At 44.3% G+C, this 27689-nt stretch overlaps 1 protein-coding gene across 5 annotated transcripts in view; it reads left to right on the top strand.

Annotated features, from left to right (window-relative positions):
• BCAR3 (BCAR3 adaptor protein, NSP family member) overlaps nucleotides 1-27689 on the top strand; it is a 222219-nt gene that overhangs the window by 102395 nt on the left and 92135 nt on the right. For all 5 annotated transcript variants that reach the window (XM_060411939.1, XM_042251091.1, XM_042251086.1 and 2 more), the window contains one exon: nucleotides 26245-26284. In XM_060411939.1, coding sequence (XP_060267922.1) covers nucleotides 26245-26284 — 40 coding nt within the window. The remainder of the gene's footprint in view (nucleotides 1-26244; nucleotides 26285-27689) is intronic.

The following is a 27689-nucleotide window of genomic DNA, read 5'->3' as shown; positions in this document are numbered from 1 at the left end:
GGCGGGTGGCCTGCTGATGACAGGTGCACTGGAAGTGCACACGTGTGCACAGTAATGTTGATAGCACATCATGGGCACCTGATGCACTGCCGTGCAGAAGCAGAGCCGTCACTGCCCTGTCTTAGGGAGGCTATGAGGCAGCAAAGGAAAACAACTTCCAGCTAGCCAGAATTAAGCCCAGGCTGCACTACATGGAGTCAGAACCCGCTATTACCTGGCTTCCTGTGGCCACTTTTTATTTATTAAGTTAAACTCTATAATGAGCTAGATATCCATGGGCTACCACATGGAGATGGTCCACAAAGTCCAGGCTAGGTGTCTACTCTTACCAGGGGGATCTCCCAGGGGCCAGGGGTAGTAATGGAGTCACCCTTTGTAGCTTGAGGAAGTTCTCAATAAACTCCTGAGGCTCAGGCTGTCAACCTGCCAGCAGTTCAAAGCTTTTTAACTTGAAAACTAACTTGGACATAGATCAGATCTTAGATCTTATCGGAGGTGGACGCAAGTCATGAGTTTAAAGTCCAGGCTGTGGAAGACTTAACAAGTACTGCTGGTTTAGGTTTGTTTCTGATTCAGAATTATGTTCATCCAAATTCAGGGTTTTTTTCCCTTAACTTAAAATACTTTATTGTTAAAGGTCAGCACAGGAAGTAAATGTACATCCTTCAAAATTATGCTGAGTGTCAAAGGATCTAAAGTCCTCTTCCCCCACTCCGAAGCCTTATTATTAATGTATTTTGTTTACCTGACACATCTTAAAGATATCCTGAGTTCTCAGTTTTGAGGACTTTAAAGCACCGTATATGCTTTTTTTTTTTTTTTTTCCCTCTCTAAATCCTTTTAAGTATTCCTAATAAGATTATGAGCTGCCTCAGTTACTTTTTGGAACAAGTCAGAGTGTCAACAAGTAACATTTTGTGAAAGTGAAAAGCTGGAGACAGGCTGTTTGAATGAGAACCCGAGCTTCTAGACTGGGAAGTGTGACTAAGGTGCTGGACAGAATTACCTCGAGAGAGAAACAGCATTTCTATTCCTAACTCAGCTCTGACAGCCCAGCAGAGCTGTGAGACCCACTACCCTGGTTCACTCACCACTGGAACCTGGGAGCCATGTGTGTTTTAGAGTTTTGAATCCCTGACTCCTAAGACTGGTTAGGTCTACCTTTAACAAGATTATTGGTTTCTTTTTTTTGCCTTGTTTCAGATAAACTCTTTTGGCCTTATTTCTTTTCCGAGTGAATTCAGGGGTTAACTTCAGCTAAGAGTAGCTGAAGTTCAGCTTGCCTAGATGTCAAGCCTGCAAGCCTTCCATTCCATCACACTTGGGGTTGGCATGACGATGGTGGGACCATCTTGGGGAGTGCCCCCCCAACTGTTTATGTGGGCCCACCTGTATTCAGAGGGAAACGCTTCAGACAGCACCTCCTTGTCTTGTGAAATATTCTAAGTTTCCAACAAATTTGTTTACTTTATTAATCACTAAAAAGTCACCTTTATGATTGAATATTAAGTAAATATCAACCCTGTGGAAAGCCCTAGGCAAAGCAGAGGAAGTCTTCCTTTTGACCTAACAATTTGCATTAATAAGTGGTCATATAAACATGGGTCATATTCACATGAATTATCATTCCCTTACATTTTATAGTTATAATATCTTCCTGTCCATAAGTTATCTTGTTTGAACATCATAACCCTATGTGGCAGCAGATTTCATTGTTAGCAGCAGCGTCAGGTTGTTATCAATATAGCTGAGTAAATGGTTCAGAGAATGGATGGTTGAGGCACCTAAGATTAGACCCTCATGTGTGACTGAGCTAGGATTAGGACTCAGAAACTATCATAGGGCCTTCCCCAGACACTGTGCTCTGTAGCCTTGCAAGAAGGCTGGCTCTGCTGTGGGCATCTCTGAGTTATCTTCTCACATGAACACTTCAGTCCCCAGGGTCTGACTGCAGCATCTCAGACAACCCCCTTGAGGAGGCTAGAGCCTTGGCCGCCAAGAGCAGGCAGAAGGCAGGCCTGAAAGGGGAACTGGTCTCCTCGTTCCAAGACCCATATCTCTTGGCTCTGTTGTTGTCTTGGCTGCCCTTGGATATACTTGGGGTTTGAAAAGGAGCCAAAGTGAGGAGCCCAACGCTCTTAAACCTGCTGCTTGGTGTCACAGAAGGAGCCTTTGTTCTGCAGGCTGAGCAAGGCTTCTCTGAGCAGTCTGCAGTTGGGATTTCCTCTTGACATTAGCGTTGTTTGGCTGGTGTCCCTTGGGTTCATCTATCTTCAAGGATGAATTTTTATTTCAATCTGGGACCTTCTTGGGCTGAGAGGAGACCAGTCCCTGATACGAGGGGTCTGCATTGCCGGGATAGGTGAAGGGTCAGTGCTTGGAGCCCACTGTCGGTCCTCTCCCTGCCCATGGGTACGTGGAGGCGCACATTCCTGGGAACAGCTGCTGAGAGCATAATTCCTTCTGTGCTGTGGGAGCATGTGGCTGGACAATGCGGTGTTTCATTAATCTGCATGAGTGGAGCTGACTGACTAGTCACAAGTGTTTTAACTAATGGGGGCCAGAAAGTCTGCAGAATTATTCCAAGTTAAAATCCTGTATCCTTTCCCAGGCAGTTAAGTAACCTTCTGTGTCATAGTGTCAGCTCTTCAAATTTGAAGCTGAAGTGTTAAGACACAGGCTCTGTGCAGAAGACACTTCTCCAAACACTAATTCTGGGCTGTGTCGGTGCTGTCATCTGAAAAATTGTTTCCACAGCCACCAAGTTCTAGAACTATTGATTTATGCTCCCCCAGACATGCAAATAGAGTGATCTTTAGCACAACGTTAATCAGAAGGATCTACTATGTGAAGGTCCACACGCAGGCATCTGCACACTTTATACATGGGCATGTCTGCTGTCTACCGATTGGGAAGCTCTTTGGGCACAGAGACGAAGTTGGGTTTAGATTTGAAAAAAGGTTATTTAATACGAATAAAAATTCTTTTCAGTAGAAGGTACATTTATTGAGTTGGCAGAGTGGCAATGGCTTAACAGCCAAGAATGTCTCCAGAAAGTAATAACCCATGCACTGAATTTTTATTTTTAAATTTTGAAGTTAAGTTTTACAAACAGTTTGAAATGCCCCTTGGTGTTTAAGTGCAGCTGTTGCGGATGGGTTAGTGAATTCCAGGCAATGGTGCACGTCTAGGCCCTGGTGGCCCCTGGTGTGCTGAGGCCAGGAGCAGCTGGGTCAGAGGTGAGCTCAGCCCCTGCTGGGCATCTGGTACCAACCCAGGGTTGGGGGAGCCCAGAGAATGGGGAGTGTCTGCAGGCCCACCAGCTGCCTGACAGTAGTCCTAAATCTTCTACCCACAGGGATGGTTTCAACCTAAAAGGCTGGGATCTGTGCATTCTCAGCTGTTCTGGGGGAAAACTGAAGTACTTTTTTTTTTTTAACTGATTGCAAACCACAACCAAGAAAATGATCAGACTTGTACAAAACCGTCCTTGTTAAGTAGAGCTATTCAACATCTTCTTTCCTCCCCCAGCTCCCCAACAAATCTGCTTTAAATTCCTGTTTATTCAGGCCTCCTGCATGTTATTGAGCAAAAGTCAGGTCTGTCCGTCTTCTGTGGGTCAGAAACTACGAGTTTTTCATACCGCTCAGTATAGGTTGAAGCACACTGTAGACAGAAGATGCTCTGCAGTTAAAAATGACTCATGTTCTTATCGCAGGTGGACTGGGGAGCCATCCCAGCCAGGCCAGGAGGTGGGAGCTGGAGAAGTTGCTTTTGTTGTTCAGGAGATCCCTTCCTGGGGACTGGACTGGAGCCACAGGAGTGATAAGCCCTCTGCCCACCTCCGGCCTCGGCCACCCTGCTGTTCACAGCTTTGTTATGCCGTCACCACCCAGTCTGTCTCTAAGAGGCTAGCTGCAGGATTGCCTGCAGAATTGCCTGCAGAATTTCAAGCTTTCTCTCCTTCAAGGCCCCAGGCACAGGCTCTGACGGTGTTCCTGTTTTTGGATTGTGCTGTTATTTACAAATTATAGAAGTCTGAGAAACCTTCCATGTTGACCCTGCCTTTATGTCTGTGGTTCCAGAATCACTTGCAAACGTAGTCAGGGGTGGACAAAGCGAACGTGAGTCATGTAATCCAGGAGGTCTCAGTTTACCCACTACTAGGTGTGTGAGCTAGGACAGGTTCTAAACTATACACTGAGGGTGAGCATAATGCTGCTGAGGGGTGCTGTGAAGATTCACTGGTCACTAAACCTGCAAGTTCCACTGAATGGCACGGCTCTGACTTTCTCTCTTAAGCCTGGTACTGCCTTCTGGGAGTCTGGGTAGAACAGGTCATGTCCTTGCTCTCACTTCTACCTGATCATAGCAGTTTATTCTTCTCCTGCCAACTCTGCTGGGTGACGCCTGACCCTGAACGCCACTGTTCATTTTGCTGGGATGTTGATGTAGCCGTGGATATCAAAGAAAGCAGCTAGTGACCTTGGGGTTGATTCCACCAAACAGACTGGGTGGCTTTGTGACCTTGTGTAAGTTACCTCATCTTTCTGACCTCCACATCCTCAAAGGGTGGCTTGGGGGTCAAATACAACCCCATGTGAAGGCACCTAGCTCAGGACCTGGCATGGAGCAGGGGCTTACATGTTGGTTTCCGCCTTTCCTTCCTTCCTGGAAGGCCAAAGGCCAGAACTTGGAGGCTACTAATCCTCGTATGCAACCTGAGATCACGTTCCATGCCTGCGGGTTTCCATGGGAGAAAGTTTCCCGTGTGTTGACAGTCTGGCCAGAATCCCTCTATCTGGGTCTGCCCTAAGCGGCCCTGCAGCAGTGCATCTTGGCCACCACTCAAGCCTACAGATCTCACAGCCCCATGGCACATGGGAAATCAGCACACCATGGTACTGAGACAGAGAGTCTGTCCTTGGTGAACTGGCCCAAGCCCTTGCCTGCTTGTCCCGAGTACTTAATGTCCGTGTCATCACTGTTTCTTCTTTGCTGAGTATTTATTGAGTTTATTTAGTGTCAGGTATTGTGCTGGGTTCTTCCCAGGTGGCTCAGTGGTGAAGGATCCGACTGCCAGTGCAGGAGACGTGGGTTTGATCCCTGGGTCGGGAAGATCCCCTGGAGCAGGAAACAGCAACCCACTCCAGTATTCTTGCCTGGAGAATCCCATGGACAGAGAAGCCTGGCAGGCTTCAGTCCATGGGGCCACAGAGAGTCGGACACGACTGAGTAACTGAGCACGCACACTGTACTGGGTACCAGGTCCCCAGTGGAGAATAAAGTATAGATGTGGGCCTTGTCCTTGGGGAGTGCCCAGTTTAGGGCACTAAATTGAATGAGGAGGTACAAGGAAGGTCATATCAGAGAGCCCTGAGTTCCTTGAACAAGGGGGAGAGAAGGCTTCGCTGTAGGAGGGAACATTTGAAGATTTTATATAAAAAAACAATGTAAACTTCATTAATATTTTATGTTACGATGTACTAAAATGATATTTTTGAAATATAAAGTTAAAACATTATTAAAACTGAGTTCACCTCTTTCTTTCCCATGGACTACTAGGAAAGTTTACATGTTCTTCACATTGCATTTCTGTTGGTTCCAGTCTGAGTGAAGTGAGTGAAGTCACTCAGTCGTGTCCGACTCTTTGCGGCCCCGTGGACTGCAGCCTACCAGGCTCCTCCGTCCATGGGATTCTCCAGGCAAGATTACTGGAGTAGGTTGCCGTTTCCTTCTCCAGGGGATCTTCCCAACCCAGGCATCGAACCCGGGTCTCCTGCATTGTAGGCAGACACTTTATCGTCTGAGCCACCAGGGAAGTCTAGACGTCACTAAAGAGTTTAGATTTTCTCCGCAGGTCAAAGGGAAGCCTTTAAAGTGTTTCAAGCAAGGGAATATCATGATCTGGCTTAGTTAATAGAAGACTCAGTGGAGAAGTGATTGAAAGGAGGAATAGGAATTGGAGGGAGAGCAGGAGGCGGTTGCAGAAGTTCAGAAAGCAGAGGGGATCTGTTCTGGGAGGGTAGTAGGGGAGATGAAAGTGGGTGGATTCAAGATCTATTTTGTAGGTAGAATCTGCTGGAATTACTGAGGGTTAGATAGAAAGGGATGAGGGAGTAGGACAGTCAAGCATGGCTCAGTAAGCTGGGTGGGGGCGCGGGGCCATTTATGGAGACAGGGAAGAGTGGAGAGGAACAGGGCTTTATTTGTGATCAGGCTGCTTTTTCCTGGGAGGAGGAGATGATGGTTCGATTGCAGAGAATTGAGACTTCTGTTTGGTGTGTGCTGAGTCTGAGATGTATGCGTGTCTGCTTGGAGGTGTTAACCAATCCGTTGGTGTTGTGAGCCTGGAGCTATGGAGCGAGGTCTGGGCTAAAAGTTATAAAGTTAGGAGTCTGCATACAAATGATGTTAAAGCCAGAAATGAATGCCATTGGCCAGGGAGAGAGCTGTATAGAGCATAAAGAGAAGGGCCCCTAGGGCCCAGCCAGAAGGAACCCAAGCACAGACCATTCTGGGGAGTCAGCATAGGAGGCTGAGCGTTCAGTGCGCAGCAGAGAAATGAGGCAGGAACCACACATGGTTGGTGTTCAAAGGAAGGTGGGGATGAAAGACAAAATTCAACAGGAAAAGATCTAATCTTTTAAGTACGTAGTAAAACAAAGCACATTTTTTCATTACTTGATTCTTTTTATAAAACGCTTTTGATTTGATTAAAGCAGACGTGCCCCGGGGGCCGCCCTCCCTGTGGGCCTGTGTCAGCAGTGTGGTGATTATGCCCGCGGTTGGTTCCTTCCCTGGCGGTTCTGTGCATCCCCCGACAGCTCCGTGGACAGAGGTTACATAGACCACTGTGGTCGGTGTTCAGACTTGCCTGAGGGGTGAGGGCTGTTTTTCTAAGGTGCCTGCCCTGGAAAAGGGGCCTGGGGTGCATGTTCCTGTGTATGTTTGGATGAGTGGAGTCTTTCCTTTTATTTTCTCAAAACTGTAGCACTTTGGGGCTTCCCTGACAGCTCAGTTGGTAAAGAGTCTGTCTGCAGTGCAGGAGACCCTGGTTCAATTCCTGGGTTGGGAAGATCTGCTGGAGAAGGGATAGACTACCCATTCCAGTATTCTTGGGGTTCCCTTAGGGCTCAACTGGTAAAGAATCCACCTGCAATGCGGGAGACCTGGGTTCGATCCCTGGATTGGGAAGATCCCCTGGAGAAGGGAAAGGCTACCCGCTCCAGTATTCTGGCTTAGAGAATTCCATGGACTATATAGTCCATGGGGTCACAAGGAGTCTGCTCTGAGTTAGTTGAGAAGAAACCTTTACAAACACACTCCTTTAGTGAGTGGGGAATGGTTGGGGGCAGGGTGGATGGGGCCAGTAGGAGTGGAGGAAGGGCAGATAGACACCAGCCAAACAAAGCATCTGCTTTTATCAAAAGTGCTGTGTTTGGGCTTAGCCAGCCCAAAGCCTGATGATTCACTGATGCCAGACCCTCTGTGCCTGCCAAGAGACATACTGGCCTTGATACGGTTTTTCTCGTTGTTACTCTATTCAGTTTGACTGACTGCTGCCAAGTTAAGATTTCAACAGTGGCTTTTAACTTAATGCTGTCCTGGAATTCTGCTGAACACAAGTTGACCCATGAGCACATCAGGTCTTCGTCAACCAGAACCACTTGGTATTAACCTTGGATTCCTGTAGAGACTCACCATAGTGTGATATGAAGGATATTTAAATGGTGCTGTTTTAACATGATTAGGGAATCTGCCTGAGGAGGCGGTTTAATTGCCATTCTTTCAGTGTATGTCATGAACACATTCATCAGGCATGGCTGTATTTTCAGATGAGATAGAAACTGACTCATAGGAGCAGGAATTGGCTGCTGAAGTGAAGGAAGCAGGAGTTTGAGAAGCAGCTGGGCCTTAGGATCTCTGTCACCAGGACAGGAATTGTGTCCTCATCTACAGTCTACCCTGGGCTGTAGGAAGAAAGATTCCCCAAGTTGAGGGAAATGACAGAGAGAGTCTCACGGTCTGAGGCTCTGAAAGGGAAATGCAATTCAGGACAACTGACAACAACATGCTGAGCAGAGCTTGAAGGAGGAACAGGTATGTTGTGACCATCCAAGGAGCGCTCGTGTTTAAGGATGTGTAGGAAGAACTGTCTCCAGCCTGGACTGACCCATGTACAGAGTCCCCCCGACTGTAGCATGATGAGCCAGGGCTGATCTGATAAATTCATTCGCTAGTACACTGAGTATTTGTGTGCTGGAGACTCAAAGACAGGCCGGGGCTTTTGTCCAGTTGAGGAGCTCATGGCCCTGGGAGCAGGGGATGCAGGTTTTGAACCATCTGAGCTCACCTGCGCCTGTTCTCTCTTGGCGGCTGACCTGCCTTCCCACACTTTTGCTCTCCATGTCATCCGCTAGCTCAATAAGCAATTCTCCTTTTCTTGACTTCTGACTCTAACATCTTTTTTTAGGTTTCATGTCACTTTTTCTCCTTGACCAGGTGATTGCAGGTTGTGCTTTCTGGGTAGCCTTCCCTCAGAGCCTGCCTTCACTGTGCCACCACTTGCTCCGGGCTGTTCTGGCCTTGGACCCAGACTTAGGAAAGGTCGGGCCATGCAACGGAGGCCCGTGTCAGAGAGTGGCTCTGGGCTGTGGAAAGAGCTTGAGTGCAGAGTGAGCAGAGGATTGTAAGGAATGCTATGAGTAACAAAAAGGGCTTTCAGAAATTATGTTTGGAATAATGAAACCAAAGAGAGGGGGATGTGAGAGAAACCAAACTGCTGAGCTTCTGTTCAGCTTGCGTTTTTTCCTTTTTTTGGTCAAGGAAACGATTTCTCTGATTGGAAAGGGTAGGATAGAGGTGAAGGAGGATAGCAGATGAGGCCATGACAGAGGCTCTAATCCCACCAAATAAGCTGAAGCCCCAAGGCCCGAGAAGAAAGGCTGAGACCACCAGACCAGTGCACAGCATTGGAGAAATGCTGGCATCACCAAGAGTGACAGGAGAGATGAAGATAGAGAAGGATTTTAATTTCTAAACCGGAACTAGGGAGATAAAATTAATCTATAAAATGGTAAGATTGACAGCCATCTCAGGAAATATTCTAAAAAGGATTATTAGAACAATGATTTTTGAATACTTGGGGAAGGAAGCAAAAACCAGTAGTAATTAGCAGGGCTTTGCCAAAAAGCAGGTCAGACTAGTTTCACTTTCCTTCCTGGGGTTACTTTGTTAGTAGATTAGAGGACTGTTGAGAAGATGTATATTCAGATGTCAGTCATCAGAGATATCCTTAGGATGAAAGTGATTGCAGGCCAGATGATGGTACAGGAAACACACTCTAGGCTGTGTCCTTAGCCCATTTCTAGCCAACTTTAAAATATCTTTTAGACAATGATACTGACATAAACATCATGTTGGTGGATGTTATGAATATTGGGGGAATAACTGATATATCAAAGAGATAGAAGTAAGATCCAAAAAAGATACTGGCATTTTGAAACAACAGACCAAACCTAACTAGAGAGAGAGAGAGAGAGAGAGAGAGAGAGAGAGAGAGTGTGTGTGCGTGTGCGCGCGTGTGTGTGTGCGTGTGCATGTGCGTGGTGTCTAACTCTTTGCGACCCTTTAGACTCTAGCCCACCAGGCTCCTCAGTCCATGGGATTCTCCAGGCAAGAATACAGAAGTGGGTTGCCATTCCCTTCACCAGGAGATCTTCTCAACCCAGGGATCAAACCCGAGTTTCCCGTGTCTCTTGCATTGCAGGCAGATTCTTTACCTGGTAAGCCATCGGGGAAGCCCAACTAGAAGCACTTGGACTAAGTCCAAAAAACAAAATAAATGTATAGCGTTTGGCTTAATAGCCACATGTGAAAAAATATTCCAGGATTTAGGTAATTGCAACCCTAGAATGAGCTTCCCTTGTAGCTCAGTTGGTAAAGAATCTGCCTGCAGTGCAGGAGACCCAGGTTCTATCCCTGGGTTGGGAAGATCCCCTGGAGAAGGAAATGGCAACCCACTCCAGTATCCTTGCCCGGAAAATCTCATGGACAGAGGGGCCTGGAAGGCTGCAGTCCATGAGGTCGCAAAGAGTCGGGCACGACTGAGCGACTAACAACACAATGAGTCAGCAGTATACTATGGTTGTCAAAGAAGCTAATGTGATTTTAGGAGCATTAATTGAAGTTTAAAATTTGACCAAGGGAAGTGGTTACACTTGGCTGCCCAGCTCCCATCTGGTGAATTGTTATCTCTAAACAACAGAAATAGAACTTGAATTCCTCCACTACAGAGCAGTGAGCTCCTGTCTAGGTCACTCTTCTACTTTAAAGCAGAGCCGTTTAATCATCAAGGCATACCCCTAAGGTTCTTTGTGTTAGTGAAAAGGAACTCCTCATGTCATGGGTTAACCCTGGAAGGAGAATATAAAATAAGCATCAACCTTAATCCTGTCAACTACTAGTGAGCCAGCTTTAACAAATGAAATCAAGAAGTATGTCTTGAGATGTGGGAGCGTAAATCTTGTATTTATTTTGTAAAGGGATGAAACAAAATATATTGTCTGAAATGCACATCTAGGAGTGTTATAGTTCTCTGTTTTTAAAGCTACATCCCCTTTTAAAGCACAATCGTATGCCTATTTTATAATTAATTTCATAATTAGCTTTTATGAGTGATTTTTCTTTTCCTTTTGGCTTCTGTTTTTAAAAGATTAAAGGAGAATTGACTTACAATGTTAACAAATTACATCCTTCTTTTAATTAGCAAAGACAGTGCATATAATACGCCCCTGTGTGGCATGGGAAAGTAGCTTAATTTTTTTAAATTTATTTTTATTTTTAATTGGAAGATAATTGCTTTACAATGTTGTATTGGTTTCTGCCATACAACAACATGAATCAGCCATAAGTATACATATGTCCCCTCCCTCTGGAACCTCCCTCCTACCCCTCTAGGTTGTTACAGGGCATCAAGTTGACCTCCCTATGTCATACAGCAAATTTCCACTAGCTGTCTGTTTTACATGGGGCTTCCCAGGTGGCTCAGTGGTAAAGAATCTGCCTGCTAATACAGGAGATGAGGGTTCAATCCCTGCATTGGGAAAATCCCCTGGAGAAAGGAATGGCAACCCACTCCAGTATTCTTGCCTGGGAAATCCCATGGATAGAGGAGCCTGGTGGGCTACAGTCCATACAGTCTCGAAGAAGAGCTTGGTGGGCTACAGTCCATGGAGTCACAAGGAGTTGGAAACAGCTGAGTATGTACTAATGGTAGTTTTATTCCTAGTTTTTTAAAGAAATCTCCATACTGTTCTCCATAGTGACTGTATCAGTTTACATTCCCACCAACTGTGCAATAAGGTTCCTTTTCTCCACATCCTCTCTAGCATTGATTGCAGGTTTTTTGCTGATGGCCATTCTGACCAGTGTGAGATGGTATTTCACTGTAGTTTTGCCTTGCATTTCTCTAATAATGGGCGATGTTGATCATATATTCCCGTGTTTATCAGCCATCTGTATGCCTTCTTTGGAGAAATGTCTACCTAGGCCTTCTGCCCATTTTTTGATTGGGTTGTTTGTTTTTCTGATATTGAGCTGCATGAGCTGCTTGTATGTTTTGGAGGTTAATCATTTGTCTGTTGCTTCGTTTGTGTTTATTTTCTCCCATTCCAGGGGTCGATTTTTTTCATCTGGTGTATAATTTCCTTTGCTGTATTTTTAAATTTAATTAGGATAAAGTAACTCATTATTGCAACTTTAATGCGATTCCCAGTATCAGTAGAGAAACTGTCCATCTAACTACGCACTAGCTCCTGTTTTCCCAAGTGATGTCATTTCTCCACTCACCAAGCCAGTCCTGTCTTAAGCATCTAGTTCTTCACTTTCCCATAAACAGCTGGAAATGACCTTGTGGTCCACTCTCAGTCCTCTTGGTTATCTCCCTTGTTAACCTCCTCTCTGGCATTTCAAACGTGTCCAGAGAGATTCATTTGCAGCTGAGGCAGCCAGCTTCTCAAGACTACTTTGAAAATATTTAGTCTCAGAGGGGCTAGGGAGCTAGGTGCTGGCCTGACAGCAGTGACCTTCCACTGCTAAGGGAGTTCTGTCTGCGGCCATCACTGCTCAGTCACAGGCCTGTGGCTGAATTATCTCCTTCATGAGGAGGCCCATCAGTCCAAGAACAACATTTCTCTCATGTTCCCTCTCTCTCTCCAATGTTATTCTTCCCTTGATGAACCCATGGAGTGTGGTGGGAAGGGTTAGAGTCTAGATCTGCATAGCGGTGAGAACTCACACACACACACAGACACACACACACACATACACAACTCATTCATTCAAACCAGCATTGATTGAGCAGCTGTACTCTGGGGCTACAGAGGTGAATAAAATAAAATATGGTCCCTATTCTCAATAGATAATAGTCCAGTAAGGGAAATAAACAGGCATATACATAATGTATTGAATTATTATTTATTATAGTAAAGTTTTATAACAAATAATTATAAGTCAATATAATGTGTACTCCTGTAAATGTTTTATAATGCCTAGAAAATAAGTGCTGATGAGATGTTATTAATTCTGTGAGTTGATGGTGGGGAGGGAGGAAGGGGAAAGATGGAAATGAATAGAAAGACGATGGGGACTCTCTAGACTTCTTGGTTCAGGGAATTCCAAATAGTTTGGATTTGTTGGAGTCTAAGGAGCATGGTGAGGAGATGAGGCTGGGGAGATGGACAAGGCCTTCGAATCATGGATAGCGTCTAAAAAAATATAAGGTGAGAATGCTATACTCTCCGACATCAATCTTACCTGAAAGAACATGGGTTTAATCTGGAATATTGACCAGTGGAAGCAAAATCTTAATAGATTCAAAGCCTCTTGCTATCGCTTCCTCCCCCCACAGCTTCCCAAGGTGTTGCGATGTTGATAGAACTTCATGCTGGAGGGCAGATGACTGAGGGCTCCAAGTTCCAAGGCCATGTCCCCATGCATGTAGGTGGAGCTTGCCAACAAAGGGCAAACTTCCTCCCAGTTATTGGGTTCACCTTTCCTGACTGTTGATGGGCCCTTGTATGTGGGTTGGTTAAGGATGGTGAACCAGTATTCCCCTAGGCTACAGTGTTCGTCCTCTTTGGCACCACTGCTACATGTGAAGAAGCCCGTTGGTCACACTCGTCTTACGTCTTTTTGGATTGCATTTTAGTTAAATGTTCTAGGAATGAGGTCATTTGTGGTAAATGGATACCCGCAAGCTAGAACTCCATTCAGATGTATAAACCTTCTAATCCCTCACCTCAGTAAGTTTTAAGCTGATGATTTTTGCAGTGCCTTCATATCTGGGAACCACGCTTTACTCAGCAGCTTTGTATAGATTCTTTGTGTATTCCACAGTCATCATTTGTGAATCATGACCGTTTTCTTCTCCCTTTTCCAATTCTTACACTTTTTATTTCTTTTGCTTATTTAAATGCACTGACTAGGGCCTCCAGGACAGTGCATCAAAGCAATAATAGTGGACATCCTTATCTTATTTCTGATCAGTTGATTGGTTTTAGTAATGATTCTAATACTTCACCATTAAGAATGAGGTTTTTACCAGATATATTTGTCCTTTTTTATTTCTAGTTTGTGATGAGTTAGCTTTTTCCTTGCTGAGATCATGAAAAATTGGTGGTATTTTTTTAATTCCTCTTCCTCCCCCCCATTAATTAGAAGCCCCAAATGATTTTTCCTTTAATCTGTTAATGTGGCGAATAGATTTTCTCAAGTTAAACTGACACTGTATTCCAGGAGTCAACCCAGTTTGATTATGATGTATTTTTATACATTCTTGGATTCTTAAAATTAGGTATATCAATATTTTGTTTTAGGATTTTTTTTGTATCTCTTCATGTGTGAGATTAACCTATAGTTTTTCTTTTATTAACCTGGTGGCCTTTAGTATCAAAATTATAATATCCTCTTTTTCAAATTTCTTGAGGAGTTTATATAATTTTCATAGTAATAAGTTCCAAAGTTTTGGCAGAACTTCCTGGTTAGAAAAACCATCTAGATCTGTAGCTGTTGAACAACTGACTCAGTTTTTTGTTTGTTTGTTTTTTTAATTTTTATTTTTACTTTATGACTCAGTTTTTAAATTGTTATGGATAGGACTCTTCAGGTTTTCTGTTTGAGTGTATTTTAGTAGTATTTTCCCAGGAATTTGTTTTTTCCCTAATCTTTCAAATTTATTGGTGTAAAGATGTTCATAGTGTTCTCTTACTGAGCTCTCTTGTATCTGTGGTTATGTGCTGTGTGTGCTCAGCCATGTCCAACTCTGTGACCCCAAGGCCTGTAGCCCACCAGGCTCCCCTGTCCATGGAATTCCTGCCAGGTTCCTCTGATTTTTCCGGCAAGAATACTGGAGTGAGTTGCCATTTCCTCCTCCAGGGGATCTTCCTGACCCCAAGGATCTCTGATTATACCCCCACTTTATTTCTCTGCTGTTTTGTGCCTTCTTTCATTTTCCCCCTAGATTATATCTGTTGGAGGTTTATTTTATTAGGCTCCTGAAGAACCAGGCTTCATTTGTTGCTCCCTTACTGTATCTTTTTTTTTTTTTTAATTTCTGCATTTAAAAAATCTTTAGTCTATTTTTAAAATGTTTGTTCTGTTCTCTTAACTTAAGCTGCTGCTGCTGCTGCTAAGTCACTTCAGTCATGTCTGACTCTGTGTGACTCCATAGACGGCAGCCCACCAGGCTCCCCCATCCCTGGGGTTCTCCAGGCAAGAACACTGGAGTGGGTTGCCATTTGCTTCTCTGATGCATGAAAGTGAAAAGTGAAAGGGAAGTCACTCAGTTGTGTCCAACTTAAGCTAGAAACAGTTAATTTCGGTCTTCTCTAAAAGTTAGCATTTAAGGCTCTAGTTTCCTCCAAAATAACCACTTTGATCTACATTGTGCAAATGTGTCTTGAGTTTAATCTGGTTAACAGTTACCATGTTTGGTGATACATTTGGGTTTATAGCTACCTCTTATTCTGTGTGTCTGTACTGTTCATACATTTTTCTAAACTATGGTCATTTTTCTAACTGCCTTATTTTGAATTGTCTTTAAAAAAAAAAACAAATCTCTATTCCTATTCATTTAATGGTTAGTTTAAAAATACCTTTAAATGACTTTATACAACATAATAGAGTAAAACAATACCTTTCCTTCTTCCTGAGCAATGCAGGATTTGGAACATGCGCTTCGGGCACCTTCCACTTGGCTCCTATGTCAATGTTGCCCTGTGTTTTAGTTTGTCTTTTAAAATTGTAGTTAGTTACACATACCATAAAATTTACCTTCTAACCATTTTTAGGTGCATGGTTCAGTAATGTTGAGTACATTCACATTGTTGTACAACCAGTCTCCAGAATACTCTTCAGCTTGCAAAGCTGAAAATCTGCACCCATTAAACAGCAACTCCCCATTCCCTGCCCTCCGCACACCCTCCCCACCCAGCCCCCCACCCCTGGCCACCACAGTTCTACTTGCTGACTCTATGATTTTGACTACTCACTCATATAAGTGACATTCTTACGGGTATTTGTCTTTTGTGACTGGCTTATTTCACCTACCATATTGTCCTTCAGGTTCTTCTGTATGCTAGCATGTGTCAGAGTTTTCTTCCTTTTGAGGCCAGATGATATTCCATGACATAGAGCACGTTGCGTATATAGCACGTTTTGTTTATCCATTCAGCTGTTGATGGACAGTTGGGTTACTTCCATCTTTCGGCTTCTGTGAATAATACTGCTCTAAACGTGCACAAATATCTCTTCAAAATCCTTGCTTTCAATTTTGGGGGTATATATTCAGAACATAAATTGCTGGATTGTATGGGAATTCTACTTTTACTTTTTGAAGAGCCAACATACCATTTTCCAGGGCAGCTGTACCATTTTACATTCCCACCTGCAGTGCACTGCTGCTGCTGCTAAGTCGCTTCAGTCGTGTCCAACTCTGTGCGACCCCACAGACGGCAGCCCACCAGGCTCCCCCGTCCCTGGGATTCTCCAGGCAAGAACACTGGAGTGGGTTGCCATTTCCTTCTCCGATGCATGAAAGTGAGAAGTGAAAGTGAAGTCGCTTAGTCTCTTAGCAACCCCATGGACGGCAGCCCACCAGGCTCCTCCATCCGTGGGATTTTCCAGGCGGGATTGATTCCAGTTTCTCCACATTCTTACCAGCACTTGATTGTTTGTTGTTTAACTCCACGGATTAGAGATTGTCTTGTCGTCACCGTCAGTGCTGTTTTAGAGCTGCCTATATATTTACCAGCTTCTCTGTGCACTGTTCAGTCTTAGACCCTAAGTTTTCCTTCTGGCATCCTTTCCCTGCTTCCTGAAGGGTCTTCTCTACTTTTATTTGTTTCTGATTGTCTTTATTCACCCTTGTTCACAGTGGTTTTCCAGGCAAGAAATTTTGTGCTCCTCCCTTTCCCTTTTGGCTGATGAAAAGCTCCTGTCAGTCTAATTGTCATTGCTGTCAGGCAACCTTTCTTGGCTCTTCTGCTGCTTTTAGGATCTTCTCTTTGTTTTTGGTAGTCTGTAACTTCCTTAAAATGTGTTTATTTCTGTTTTATACTGCTTAGGACTCATGGGATGCCTGAATCTGATAATTAGCATTTTTCATTAACTTTGAAGGTTTCCCATCATCATTTGACTGTTGCTTTTGCCTTTCTCTGTTCTCTCTTCCTAGAGTTCTGGTTAAATATAAGTAAACCTTTTCATTCTACCTTCTGTGTCTCTTTTATATTTTCCCTGACTCTTTCTCTGCTGTTTTGTATAATTTATTTATTTAAAATTCGTAAATATTTTCTCTAGTAATGTCTGGCTTATTTATAAGATTATTTTTATATCTAGATGTGTGATCAATTTTTTTAAAATTTCTAGATGTTAGATTATTTTTGTATCTGCCTGTTTATTCTTAAGTCACATTTTTTATTCCATCTTTTAAAACATTATCATGCATCATTATTTTATAGCTTACCTCTGAAATTCCAATATCTGAATTCTTTAGGGATCTCAATCTGTTGTCATTTCTGCTAATTTTGGAGATTGCCATTGGGGTTTGTTTTCTGGTGTATGTAATTATTTCTAAAAGGGAGTTTATATTTAACCAAACTTGTGGATATCCTGCGTAGCTTTCTGTTGATGAAGTTTTCCTCCAGAAAGCACTTTTACCTTGTTCCCTGACTAATTAATGGTGCCACTAACCCAGACACTTTAATATTTTTCTCAGTTTTGTATACTCTATCAAAGCAGGTCATATGAATTTGCATCCCAAAGGATGACTTATGGTTTACGCATTCCTAGGGGAGACTATGACTACTGCTATTTTTCCATCAGAGTCTGTGGTGGAGAGAGTAGCTCTCCTTGGTTTCCTTTGCTGGAGCATGTTTTTTGTCGCGTTGTATTTAGCACATTCCTTCTGTGGTGGGTGGTGTCGTCCTGGTCTGATCGGTCTAGCATTATGCAGGGATAACTTCAGAGTTAGTTGCTCCGTCTTGCGGACCCAGGGCTTAGCCTCCCTGCTTTCCTCCTTATCTTTTTGTTGTTGTTCACATTTTGTGTTCTTAATTTGTTCTCCTTTTGTGTCTGTCTTACATATATGTCTGTGTTTCCTGAGACTTTCCCTTTCTTGTGACTTCAACAATATATTTGAAAATACATTTGTAATTCGATTACCATTTAGATTTGAGACTACCTGGTCTGCCAGGTTAAGCCAATGAAGGTCCCAGGGTGGAACTTTCTATTTTTCTGAGTCTTTATTTGTATATAAGGTGGTTAATTGTGCATTTTATGTTCATTTGTCCTTGCCCTTGTTTATTTATTAATTGGCTACTATATGACAAATACTTTGGTACGTGATTAGTATACATTGATGAGCAGGACAGAAGCAGCCTCTGACTTCACAGAGCTTACAGTCCTGCGGAAAAGACATAAACAAGCAGTGGCAGCTGAGGCGGGGTGATGGAGGAGACCAAAGCGTTATGTGAAACTGGGCTCTCTTATCTAGCTTCTGCATAGCGCCTTTGTTTTATTGTTCCCTGGTTTTCCTTCATGAGTTAACTATTTTTGCTGGCATGAAGGGATTACTTAAATATTATATTTTATTATACTCTAAGGGAAGAATTTCTGTGTTCATAGTTTGAAGGATGTGAAAGACCCTGGAAAATAACTATCTGTTGAGAAGGAAGGAGAGCTTATTTGGGATACTCAGTAGCTAAATGGCAGCAGTCATGTGTACACTACTAACCGTGGGAAATGGGTGGTAAAGGGATACAGTCTTACTAATTCAGATCCTGGTAGTCAGCTCACTCTAGTGCTTGAGGCAAGCATGCGCCTGTGCTCAGTCATGTCTGACTCTTCGCAACCCCATGGACTGTAGCCCGCCAGTCACCTCTGTACATGCCAAGAATACTCGTGTGGGTTGCCTTTTCCTCCTCCAGGGCATCTTCCTGACCCAAGCATGGAACCCACATCTTTTGCGTCTCCTGCATTGGCAGGCAGAATCTTTACCACTGCGCCACCTGCAAAGGTGTTTGCTAATTCATTCTTAGCAAAGGTATTGAGTCCCTACCAAGGGCTAGGCACCATCTACCTGGTTCCCTTAGAAAGAATTCAGTGAGTGTCCTTACCTCTGTCTTTCCTTTCACCCGCTGCATCCTGCCATTTACCAAGGTCTGTCTATTCCCTCTTCTAAAAGTCTCCCTCACACTCTGCCACTCTAGCCCAGGCCTACTCATCTCTTACCCAGACCCTGTGGTATACTCCCTTTAGTCTTCCTGGCTCCATTTGGACCCCACTAATCTGTTTTCCATACTGCTGCATGGAGATTTTTCTAAAACACAAATCTCTGGTTATTCTCCAGCATGAGCGCCTTCAACAGATCCCACTGCTTTCAAGATAAAGTGTAAATGTGTTTACATGGCATCCAAGCCCCTGATAGTCTGGCTCTGCCTCTTCTTCATCCTGATCTCCCAACCCCTCACCAGACCTATTACCTCCCCCAACCCTCTGCTTTCCTTAGTAGTTCTTTTACTCCTTAATTCAGCAAGTGGTTTCTGGGCAATTGCTATGTGCAGAGCACTGGGGACACCAAGGGGAACAAAGCAGAGAAAGCCCCACTCTTGCAGGATTATATTCGAGAGAATAGACAGACCATGAGCAAATAAACATATCATAAATTATCACATAATACGGGGAAAAAATGAAGCCAGATGAGGGGATAGAGTGTTGGGGTGGTGTTCATTTAGGTAGGCTGGTTAAGGAAGTGATGTTTGAGAGAGATCTGAGTGATGTGGGCCTGAGTGAGCCTTCAAGCATACACGTGCTAAGTTGCTTCCGTTGCATTTGACTCTGCGACCCTATGGAATGTAGCCCAGCAGGCTCCTCTGTCCATGGGATTCTCCAGGCAAGAATACTGGAGTAGGTTGCCCTGTCCTTCTCCAGGGGATCTTCCCCACCCAGGGACCGAGCTCTCATCTCTTGGGTCTCCTGCGTCGGCAGGTGCATTCTTTACCACTAGCACCACCTGCGAGGGCCCTTCAAGCATATATAGGGAGACTATTCCAGGCAAAGGAGCAGCAAATGCCAAGCCACAGCAGCAGGAGCTGACTTGATGTGTTTGCACAACAGAAAGAAAAGTCAGCAGGGCTTTGGAATAGGCAACAAGCGTGTCAGTGTTCTTTTGCTGAGTAACAAGTTACCACAGACTCGGTGACCTAACATTCATTGGTTACCTCACAGATTCTGTAGGGCAGAAGTCCCATGTGGCTCAGCTGGGTGCTCAGCTCAGCTCATGATGTCAGTGACTGCATTCTCACCTGAGGTTCTGGGGTGGGGAGTGTGCTTCCACACTCATCAGGTTGCTGGCAGAATCCAGTTCCTTGTGGTTGTAGGACTGTGGGCTCTGGCCATCTGCCAGGGGCAGCTCTCATCTCCTGTGGGTTCTGTCTTGTCACAGACCCTCTCATAATATCACGCTGGCAACAGACTCCCTCATGTCAAATCCCCCAAGTCAGCTGACTTGTGACATTATTAACATCTGCAAAATCCCTTCACAGCAGTATCTGGATTAGTGTTTGATTAACTCATCAAGGGACAGGAATCTCAGGAAAGGGGCATCTTTGAAATTCTGCCTAACACAGGTTGGAGAGCTGGCCGAGGTCATGCCGTTCCAGGGCCTCAAAGGCCACAGTGGGACCTCAAGGTTTTGTTCTGACAGGATGGGAGCTAGTAGAGGATTTTGAGCTGGGCAGTGATCTGAGTACGGATCATGCTGGCTGCTGTGTGGAGGCTGTAGAGATGGAGCAGAACTGGGGGTTTGTATTGCAGAGTCCAGGTGAGAGATGATGGTGGCCAGGGCTAACAGAAAGTCAACTCTTCAGGGCTGTGGTCCACCATATGTACTGTATTATCACATGCTTCTCTCTTTGCCTGAACATTTCTCATCACCACCTGCCCCACAGCTGCTTCACTGGGACAAGTCCCTACTCAGCCCTCAAACCTTAACTCAGGTGTTGCCTCAAGGCCTCTCTATGGAGCTTCCCTCCCACTGACTCTCTCTCTCTAACTTGAATTGTGCTGAGTTGGTTGATCTGTTTTCCCACTTTGCTGCAGCCTCTCTATAAAAGCAGCACCTGTGCCTTTGCTTCTTGTATTTCCGTTGTCTGGCCTACTGTGGTTGCTTGCTGATGTTTTGGGATGAATACAATACTGAATGTGAAGTGAGCAGCCCATTTCTCTTGGATTGCTCACCTTGTAGAGGGAGATACCATTGTATAAATACCATTGCAGTAAACATGCATGGAAGCACCAGAGGAAGAGTGCAAATTCTGCACGTTGCTAGTGTGCATGGAGGGCTCTGGTGGCTCAGTTGGTAAAGAATCCGCCTGCAGTGCAGGAGAACCAGGTTCGATTCTCTAGGTCTAGAAGTTCCCCTGGAGAAAGGAATGGCAACCCATTCCAGTATTCTTCTTGCCTGGAAAATCCCATGGACAGAGGAGCCTGATGGACTACAGCCCATGGGTTCGCAAAGAGTCAGACATGACTGGGTGACTAAACCAAACCAACGGTGTGCGTGTAGTTTAGGGGAGCCCCAGTCTGAAATAGCTGGATCTAGTTTCTCACATCCCTCCATTGTATGAAATAATCATGTTATCACAGGCGTTTCCTTTTTATGTTATATCCAAATGAACATTTGTGTGACATCACTGTTAGCCGTTAATTTAGCCTATAATATTTAAATAAGTAAACATCCATTCACTTAAAACATTATCTCATTTAAGACAGACATAGGGCACTTCCATCTCCATCTGCATTTGAACTGCTCAGAAAAGATCTATGTCAATGGGGAGGGAGGTGGGAGGGGGTTCATGTTTGGGAAAGCATGTAAGAATTAAAGATTTTAAAATTTAAAAAATAAAAAACTAAAAAAAAAAAAAAAGATCTATGTCAGTGAAATTCTGTTTGTGTATTCAAGGCGGAGAACCTCTTAACTCAAAATAGCAAACACTTCTAGCTCAAGTGTCCCTTTAAGAGAGAGGAAATTATTAACCTGGTTACTGATGAGAAACAAACTAAAATAGTAAATATGTGTAACATTTCTGGGACTCCCAGCGAGACATCCTCAGTATGAACTTGAGAAAGTGGGACACTGGAAAGAGTGATTTAACCAGAGTGAGCACAGTGATGTTATTTAAAACTTAATACACTTAAGAACAGAATAACAGAGTCTGGTTTCATCCTGCTGCTTTCCTGCGGTCTGTGGATGGTGCTCTGCAGGGCAGCCTGCCTGACAGAGGGCCCATGGTGCCCACCAGACTCTCAGGGGTAGAGATGCACACAACCTCATGGATTCACATGGGTGGGGATTCATAATTGGCATAAGCAAAATTTAAAAAAAGATTAAAAAAGCTTTTCATTTGTATTGCCAAGTTTCTCTGTTTGTTTTCTAGTGAACTCTGTTGGAGAGTATAAAGATGTGGTTTAAGGAGTGTTTGCTGTGCAGTCTTATATGAATAATTGGATATTCTATTTCAAATTAGAGGCTGGGGCTACAGGGAAACTGCTATGTTTCTAGCTTATGTCTTCTTTGTGGTTAGTTGGATTAGAGTTAGGGTTAGGCTGGCTGAGAAAGGAGACACAGCACTTCTACATTAAAATATTTGGGTTGGCTAAAAAGTTTGCTTGAGTTTTTCTGTAAGATGGTACAGAAAACCCTGACAAAACTTTTGGCCAACCCAATATACTGTTAATTTGGTTCAAGGCAATGATTTTTAAGGCTTTGGGGTTTATAACATACTCTCTTTGTCTTCCTTCCTTGCCTCTGAAAAGGATGAGCAGAAGAGTGCAATCTGCCTGCAGTGCAGAAACCACAGCAGGCATGGGTTTGATCCCTGGGTTGGGAAGATCCCTTGGAGAAGGAAATGGGAACTCACTCCAGTACTCTTGCCTGGAGAATCCCCATGGACAGAGGAGCCTGGCGGGCTACAGTCCATAGGGTCGCAAAGAGTCGGACACGACTGAAGCAACTTAGCACTCACAGTGTTCTGCTTACAGAATGAACAGAGCTTTCTTAGCAGGGTTCACTTGGGGGGTGGGGTCAGGAGGAGACTTCAGTTTTCATCCCTAACCAGCACCTCCTGTTTCCTTCTCTTTTGCCAAGAGAAGTGTGTGTGGTGGAGGATCAAATGGGAACACTGGAGTCCATGCAAGCCTGGGGGGATGCTGGGGAGAACACCCCAGGCTCCTCTGTGCTGGGGCCACTGGGCAGGAGAGCAGGGTGGTAGAGAGAGCAGGTATGTTACCGAGCTAGATCCTTGGACTCTTTAACCAATAGAAACTGATAAGAGGTCAGCCAAGAATTTCAGGCAGGGTTCTTCTGATGCCACAGGAGGGGGTGAAAACAAGCAACAGGCGCCCTTGCTCACCAGCCCCCGGTGGGGGAGAGCTGGTCCCGTAAATGGGGTGAGGGGAAGGAGACCTGGTGGGTTGGGCTAGAAGGGGGATGCAGATGATCTTCAACCCCCTTGGTCCTGTTGGGTGCAGAGGGCAGGCGCAGTACGCTGCTTTTGCTCCCAGCAGCCCAGAAATGGCAGCTGAGTTTGGGCCTTTTTGTATCATGCTGTTCAGGACCTGCCCCAACCATGGGCAGATGCAGTTATTTTTAGTCCCTTATGGTTTTTTGTATTTTGTTGCTCCAGGTGATATTTATCTGGATACAAACACTTGCAGTAAAGGGTCCCAGGTCCCAGCCTGTATCTCAAGGGCCACCCCGCCTGGAGGTGACCCCACCTCTGAATGGGGACCCTACTGACTGCAGCTGGGGCTGCCTCAGGAACCAGCCAGACATAGCGCCCAGCCTGAGCCGTGTTGCGTACCACACCCCCTTCCCAATAGAGCTTGAGGGGGTCTGTCCTGATAGAAGGAGCTCAGTTTTCAGGTCTATCTCTAGAAAAGAGAGAGAGGAATATTTCAGCTTTCGAAAGGTGAAAGGAAAAGGATTTTTTCACGTAAATCTGGTGAGAAGAGCAGATCCTGGGCAAAGTTCTAAAAAGAATTTATTAAAAGAATGACTTTTGAACACCTAAAAAAAGTTAAAATTACAGATCATGACTATGTGGTCTTGGTATTTGGAAGCTATTTCCTCCAAAATGAGTGAAATGAAGCTCAGGGAAAATATTTGACCTTGTTAGTTGCCAATGAAAAAAATTCCAGTGAAAAATTAAAATTTCAGAAGACTCATGGAATCCTCCACCATGAGCTTGACAATTCCCTACAGGCAGTAACTTCTAACGAGATTAGTGATGATATTAACAAATGTGATTTTTTTTTTTTACATTACAATGAATTGGGTCTAAATTTGGCAGATCTGCATAACTCAGTGAACCAATATTTTCCAGAATAGTGGTTAAAGAATCAGACATGGACAGAAGACCGATTCAAAGTGCAGGACAGATGGAAAAGAGTAAGAGAGATGGCCTCGGTGTCCACAGCTAACTTTTAAGAAATTATTACTTGTCAAGGTTTGGTATGTTCTTAAAGTAGAACATCCATAATTATATGAGAAACCTATTAAAGTATCCCTCCCTTTTCAATTACATAACTTCATGAAGGGGGATTTTCTTCATTTGTTTCAACCAAAACATATCACAGCATTTTGAATGCAGAAGTAGATAAGAGAATTCACCTGTCTTCTAGTAAACCAGATGTTAAAAAGATCTGCAAAAATACGACAGCATCACTATTCTCACTAAATTTTTGCTATAAAAACATGTTTTTCATAAAAATGTTATTTATGTAAATATTTTAATGGATTTACCTTTATAGTGTGAATTCACAAACACCTTGAAAATTTCTCAGGTTTAATTTCTAATATCAGTAATCAGTAGATATAACCCACATGAACAAAATTTTTCAGAGTCCTCAATTATTTAGTGTGGAGAGATTCCCAGGACCAAATCATTGCTATAAACAGCACACACCTACACTGTTATCCATGCATTAAGACACACATGAATGAGTGTATATAATGGACGTTTTAGAACATACCTAAAAATAGACACTTGAAAAAGATGAGAAGCAGCGTCCAAGTGGCTGTAACATCTTTCTGCACTCCCAGGGCCAGACCACTGGACTGGATGATTAGCATGAGACTGGATGCCTAGAAGCCTAAAATGTTGCTTCAGTAGAAACCCAGGAGTTTGAGAACTTAAAAGGGAGCTTGGCCAAAGCCCTGCTGACGAAGTTGATAGTCCCTCGCCATGTGGTCTTATGGTCACAAAGCCTGGAAACATCAGCTTGATGTCCAGACTGCAGATGGAGAGCTGGTGACCCAGCACAGCAGACAGACTCGGCCGCTTTGGGAAAAGATGCCTGATGAACAAACACAAGCTTAGTGGCAAAGAGTATGCTTAGTTTTAAGGCTCTGAAAGACTGATTTATACTCCTCTTTGATGGAAGTGCACCAGGGACTCTGAGCTTAAGCCCTTCTCAGATACTTTGGCCTTACAAAGGGACTGATTTCAGAAGCTCATGTGCTCGCACAGCCTAGAGGAGCGTCTGCGAAGCCAGCCTGCCTCTGTGTGCATGCCCTGTGTGCAAGACTCAGTGGACAGACCAGTCCAGGAACAGCTCTGAGGATGGGGTCCATTTTTCAACAAGATGGGCTGCCCCTGAGCTGTGGGAGCCACTCCTTGTGTCCAAGCAGGGGTCCACTGCCCCTGTTCAGGACAGAAGTGCTACCATCTCCCGGGGGTCTCTCCACAGAGGGAAGTGTCCAAGCCCCTGAGGGTCTGGGCTTGAGCTCATTCTTCCGGAGGCAGCTGCCTGTGGGTGGGGATCCCCCACCTCCTGAGGGCCGTGTGCTTTCTGTAGATATGCTGACAACCTTCCCACCAGCTTAAGAGCCACTCTGTTCTTTAAAAAGTGATCTCATCTCTTCAGGGGAATGTGTTGATTTTGTGAAGTTTAAGTCTCTAAAGGCACCGTCTTTTCACATCCTGTGTTATGGTGGGCACCTTGCCCTAACTCTGCCAGTATTGGAAGCATCAGCTGTCACGTGTCCCCCTCCCTTCCTTTGCCTAAGATCCTCTTACACTGTAATGAATCAGCCTCCTCAGTGACACTGTTGCTGTTTACTTATACTTGTCTGGTTAATCCTAACAGTATTATAATAGATCTGAGCAGACGTTAGGTGGGGAGAGAAAAAACACTGGGGTACCAAAGAAAATTAGAATGAGTTGTTCAGCTTGATAGCAAAAGACAAAGGGGATTTAGAAGCAGAGCTGGGTTCAGACTTCACCTATCTGGGTGCTGGGTGACCTTGGGCAGCTGTCCTCCCCATCTGAGCTTCTGTTTTCTGTCAAAGAGGGTGTGGCACAGTCGCCTGGTCCAAAGTGCTGCGGGGCCCTGCTTTATTGGTGTCTGTTACTCCTCACAGCTCTTTAGCTCAAAGTTTTAGGCTGATTTTTATGCTTTAGTGACTCTAGAATTACTAGACATAAATAGTCTAATATTTGGGGCTTGAATTTTACAGGAAAACACGTGTCTTTTCCAACTTCCTGGCTGTGGATGTTGTCTGGGAGGTGGACTCATCTTAATAATGTGAATGAATAGGGTGAAATAATGTTAGATACATTGTACCCAGTGTGAGAATGAGTTGTTCCCAATTGTTCTCATGTTTATATTTTCTCTTTTCAGGGATCAGCATCTTCTGGACCCAACTCTGGAATATGTGAAGGTAGGAACCCAGGATTTAACATGTGGTTAGGGACCCTGTGGTAACAGGCCTCCCATTTCTAACACAATGTTGTCCTCTGGCTTGTGTAGGAGGCTGGTTAGATTGAAACCACCAGGACATAATTTGACTTTCTTGGGCCTGTAGTAATCTCTGCAGGGCTCTTATGTCACGCTGTTATATATTTATAAACTTTCCCCCTTGTCTGAAGCCCTGGGGACCAGATGTGTTTTAAAAATTTGGAGGTAATATGGTACATCTATGTAACCTCTAAAGGGGGCTAAAGTCACCATCCCATGATGAAACTCATTACTACAACAGTTTAATGTAAGAATATTCACACAAAGTGAGATGAATAGACTACAGATGATTTTGTGTAAATCACATTATGTTTTTGTCACCAAATGAGCTAGGGTTTGTTGTGCTGCCAAATGAGTTGTTTAAAATGTTTCTGTTTTCAGAGTTTTGGGATTTTGGAATGGTAGACGAGGAACTGTGAACTTGTGTTTGCCTTCAGTGGAGGAGTGAAGGGTCTCTATGAGACTTTATTTTACGTATTTATTTTTGGCTGTGATGGGGCTTCGTTGCTGCACTCCGGCTTTTCTCTGACTGCAGTGAGTCGGGGCCATTCTGTAGCTGCGATGTGCAGGCTTTTCACTGTGGTGGCCTCTCATGTTGTGAAACACCAGCTCTGGGGTGCCATGCTCAGTAGTTGCTGCTCCCGAGCTCCAGATCACAGGCTCAATAGTTGCGGCGCATGGGCTGAGATGCTGTGCAGCACGTGGGATCTTCCTGGATCAGGGATCGAACCTGTGTCTCCTGCGTTGACAGGTGGATTCTTTACCACTGAGCCACTAGGGAGCCTTTCTGAGCCATCCTCTCCATCTCAGTAGCCACCCTCTTCTTCAGTGGCTAGTTGGTACCTATGAGCAGTGTAATTCTTTTACTTTCCAGTGGGACTGACAGTCAACGTATCTGAATACTCAGTACTTTTTTTTCCCCAATACTTCTAAATAAGTTTTAGAATGCCTTTCACTTCCTGCTTCTGCCACACACACCCAGTTTTCAGGTGTGTATATTTGTTTGGTTTTATATTTTGAGAACTGTAATTAGGTCCGGCACCTACTACAGAAAAGAGAACTCTCATCTGTCATGACAAAATGTATCATTCATTTTTAGGCGAAATCATGGGACAAGTTAGGACTTAAAGTGCTTGCCCCCTAGAAGCCATACTTTGTCTTTATTTTTCAAATTCATCCTCCCCATTTCAGAGGATTTAAGCCTATTCTTGCTTTTCTGTGTGCCTGTGACTGTCCCTGGGTTTTGGCATTTCTTCCTTTTAGACCAGAGGATGGAGGGTTTAAAGCTTCTACTGGAGGAGAAGACTCTAGTAGAACCATGTGGTCAC

The sequence above is a fragment of the Ovis aries genome, chromosome 1, assembly GCF_016772045.2.
Source record: "Ovis aries strain OAR_USU_Benz2616 breed Rambouillet chromosome 1, ARS-UI_Ramb_v3.0, whole genome shotgun sequence".
In the NCBI taxonomy this organism is placed as follows: Eukaryota; Metazoa; Chordata; class Mammalia; order Artiodactyla; family Bovidae; genus Ovis; species Ovis aries.
The sequence above is the reverse complement of the archived record's forward strand: the minus strand, read 5'-3'. Positions and strand labels throughout refer to the sequence as shown.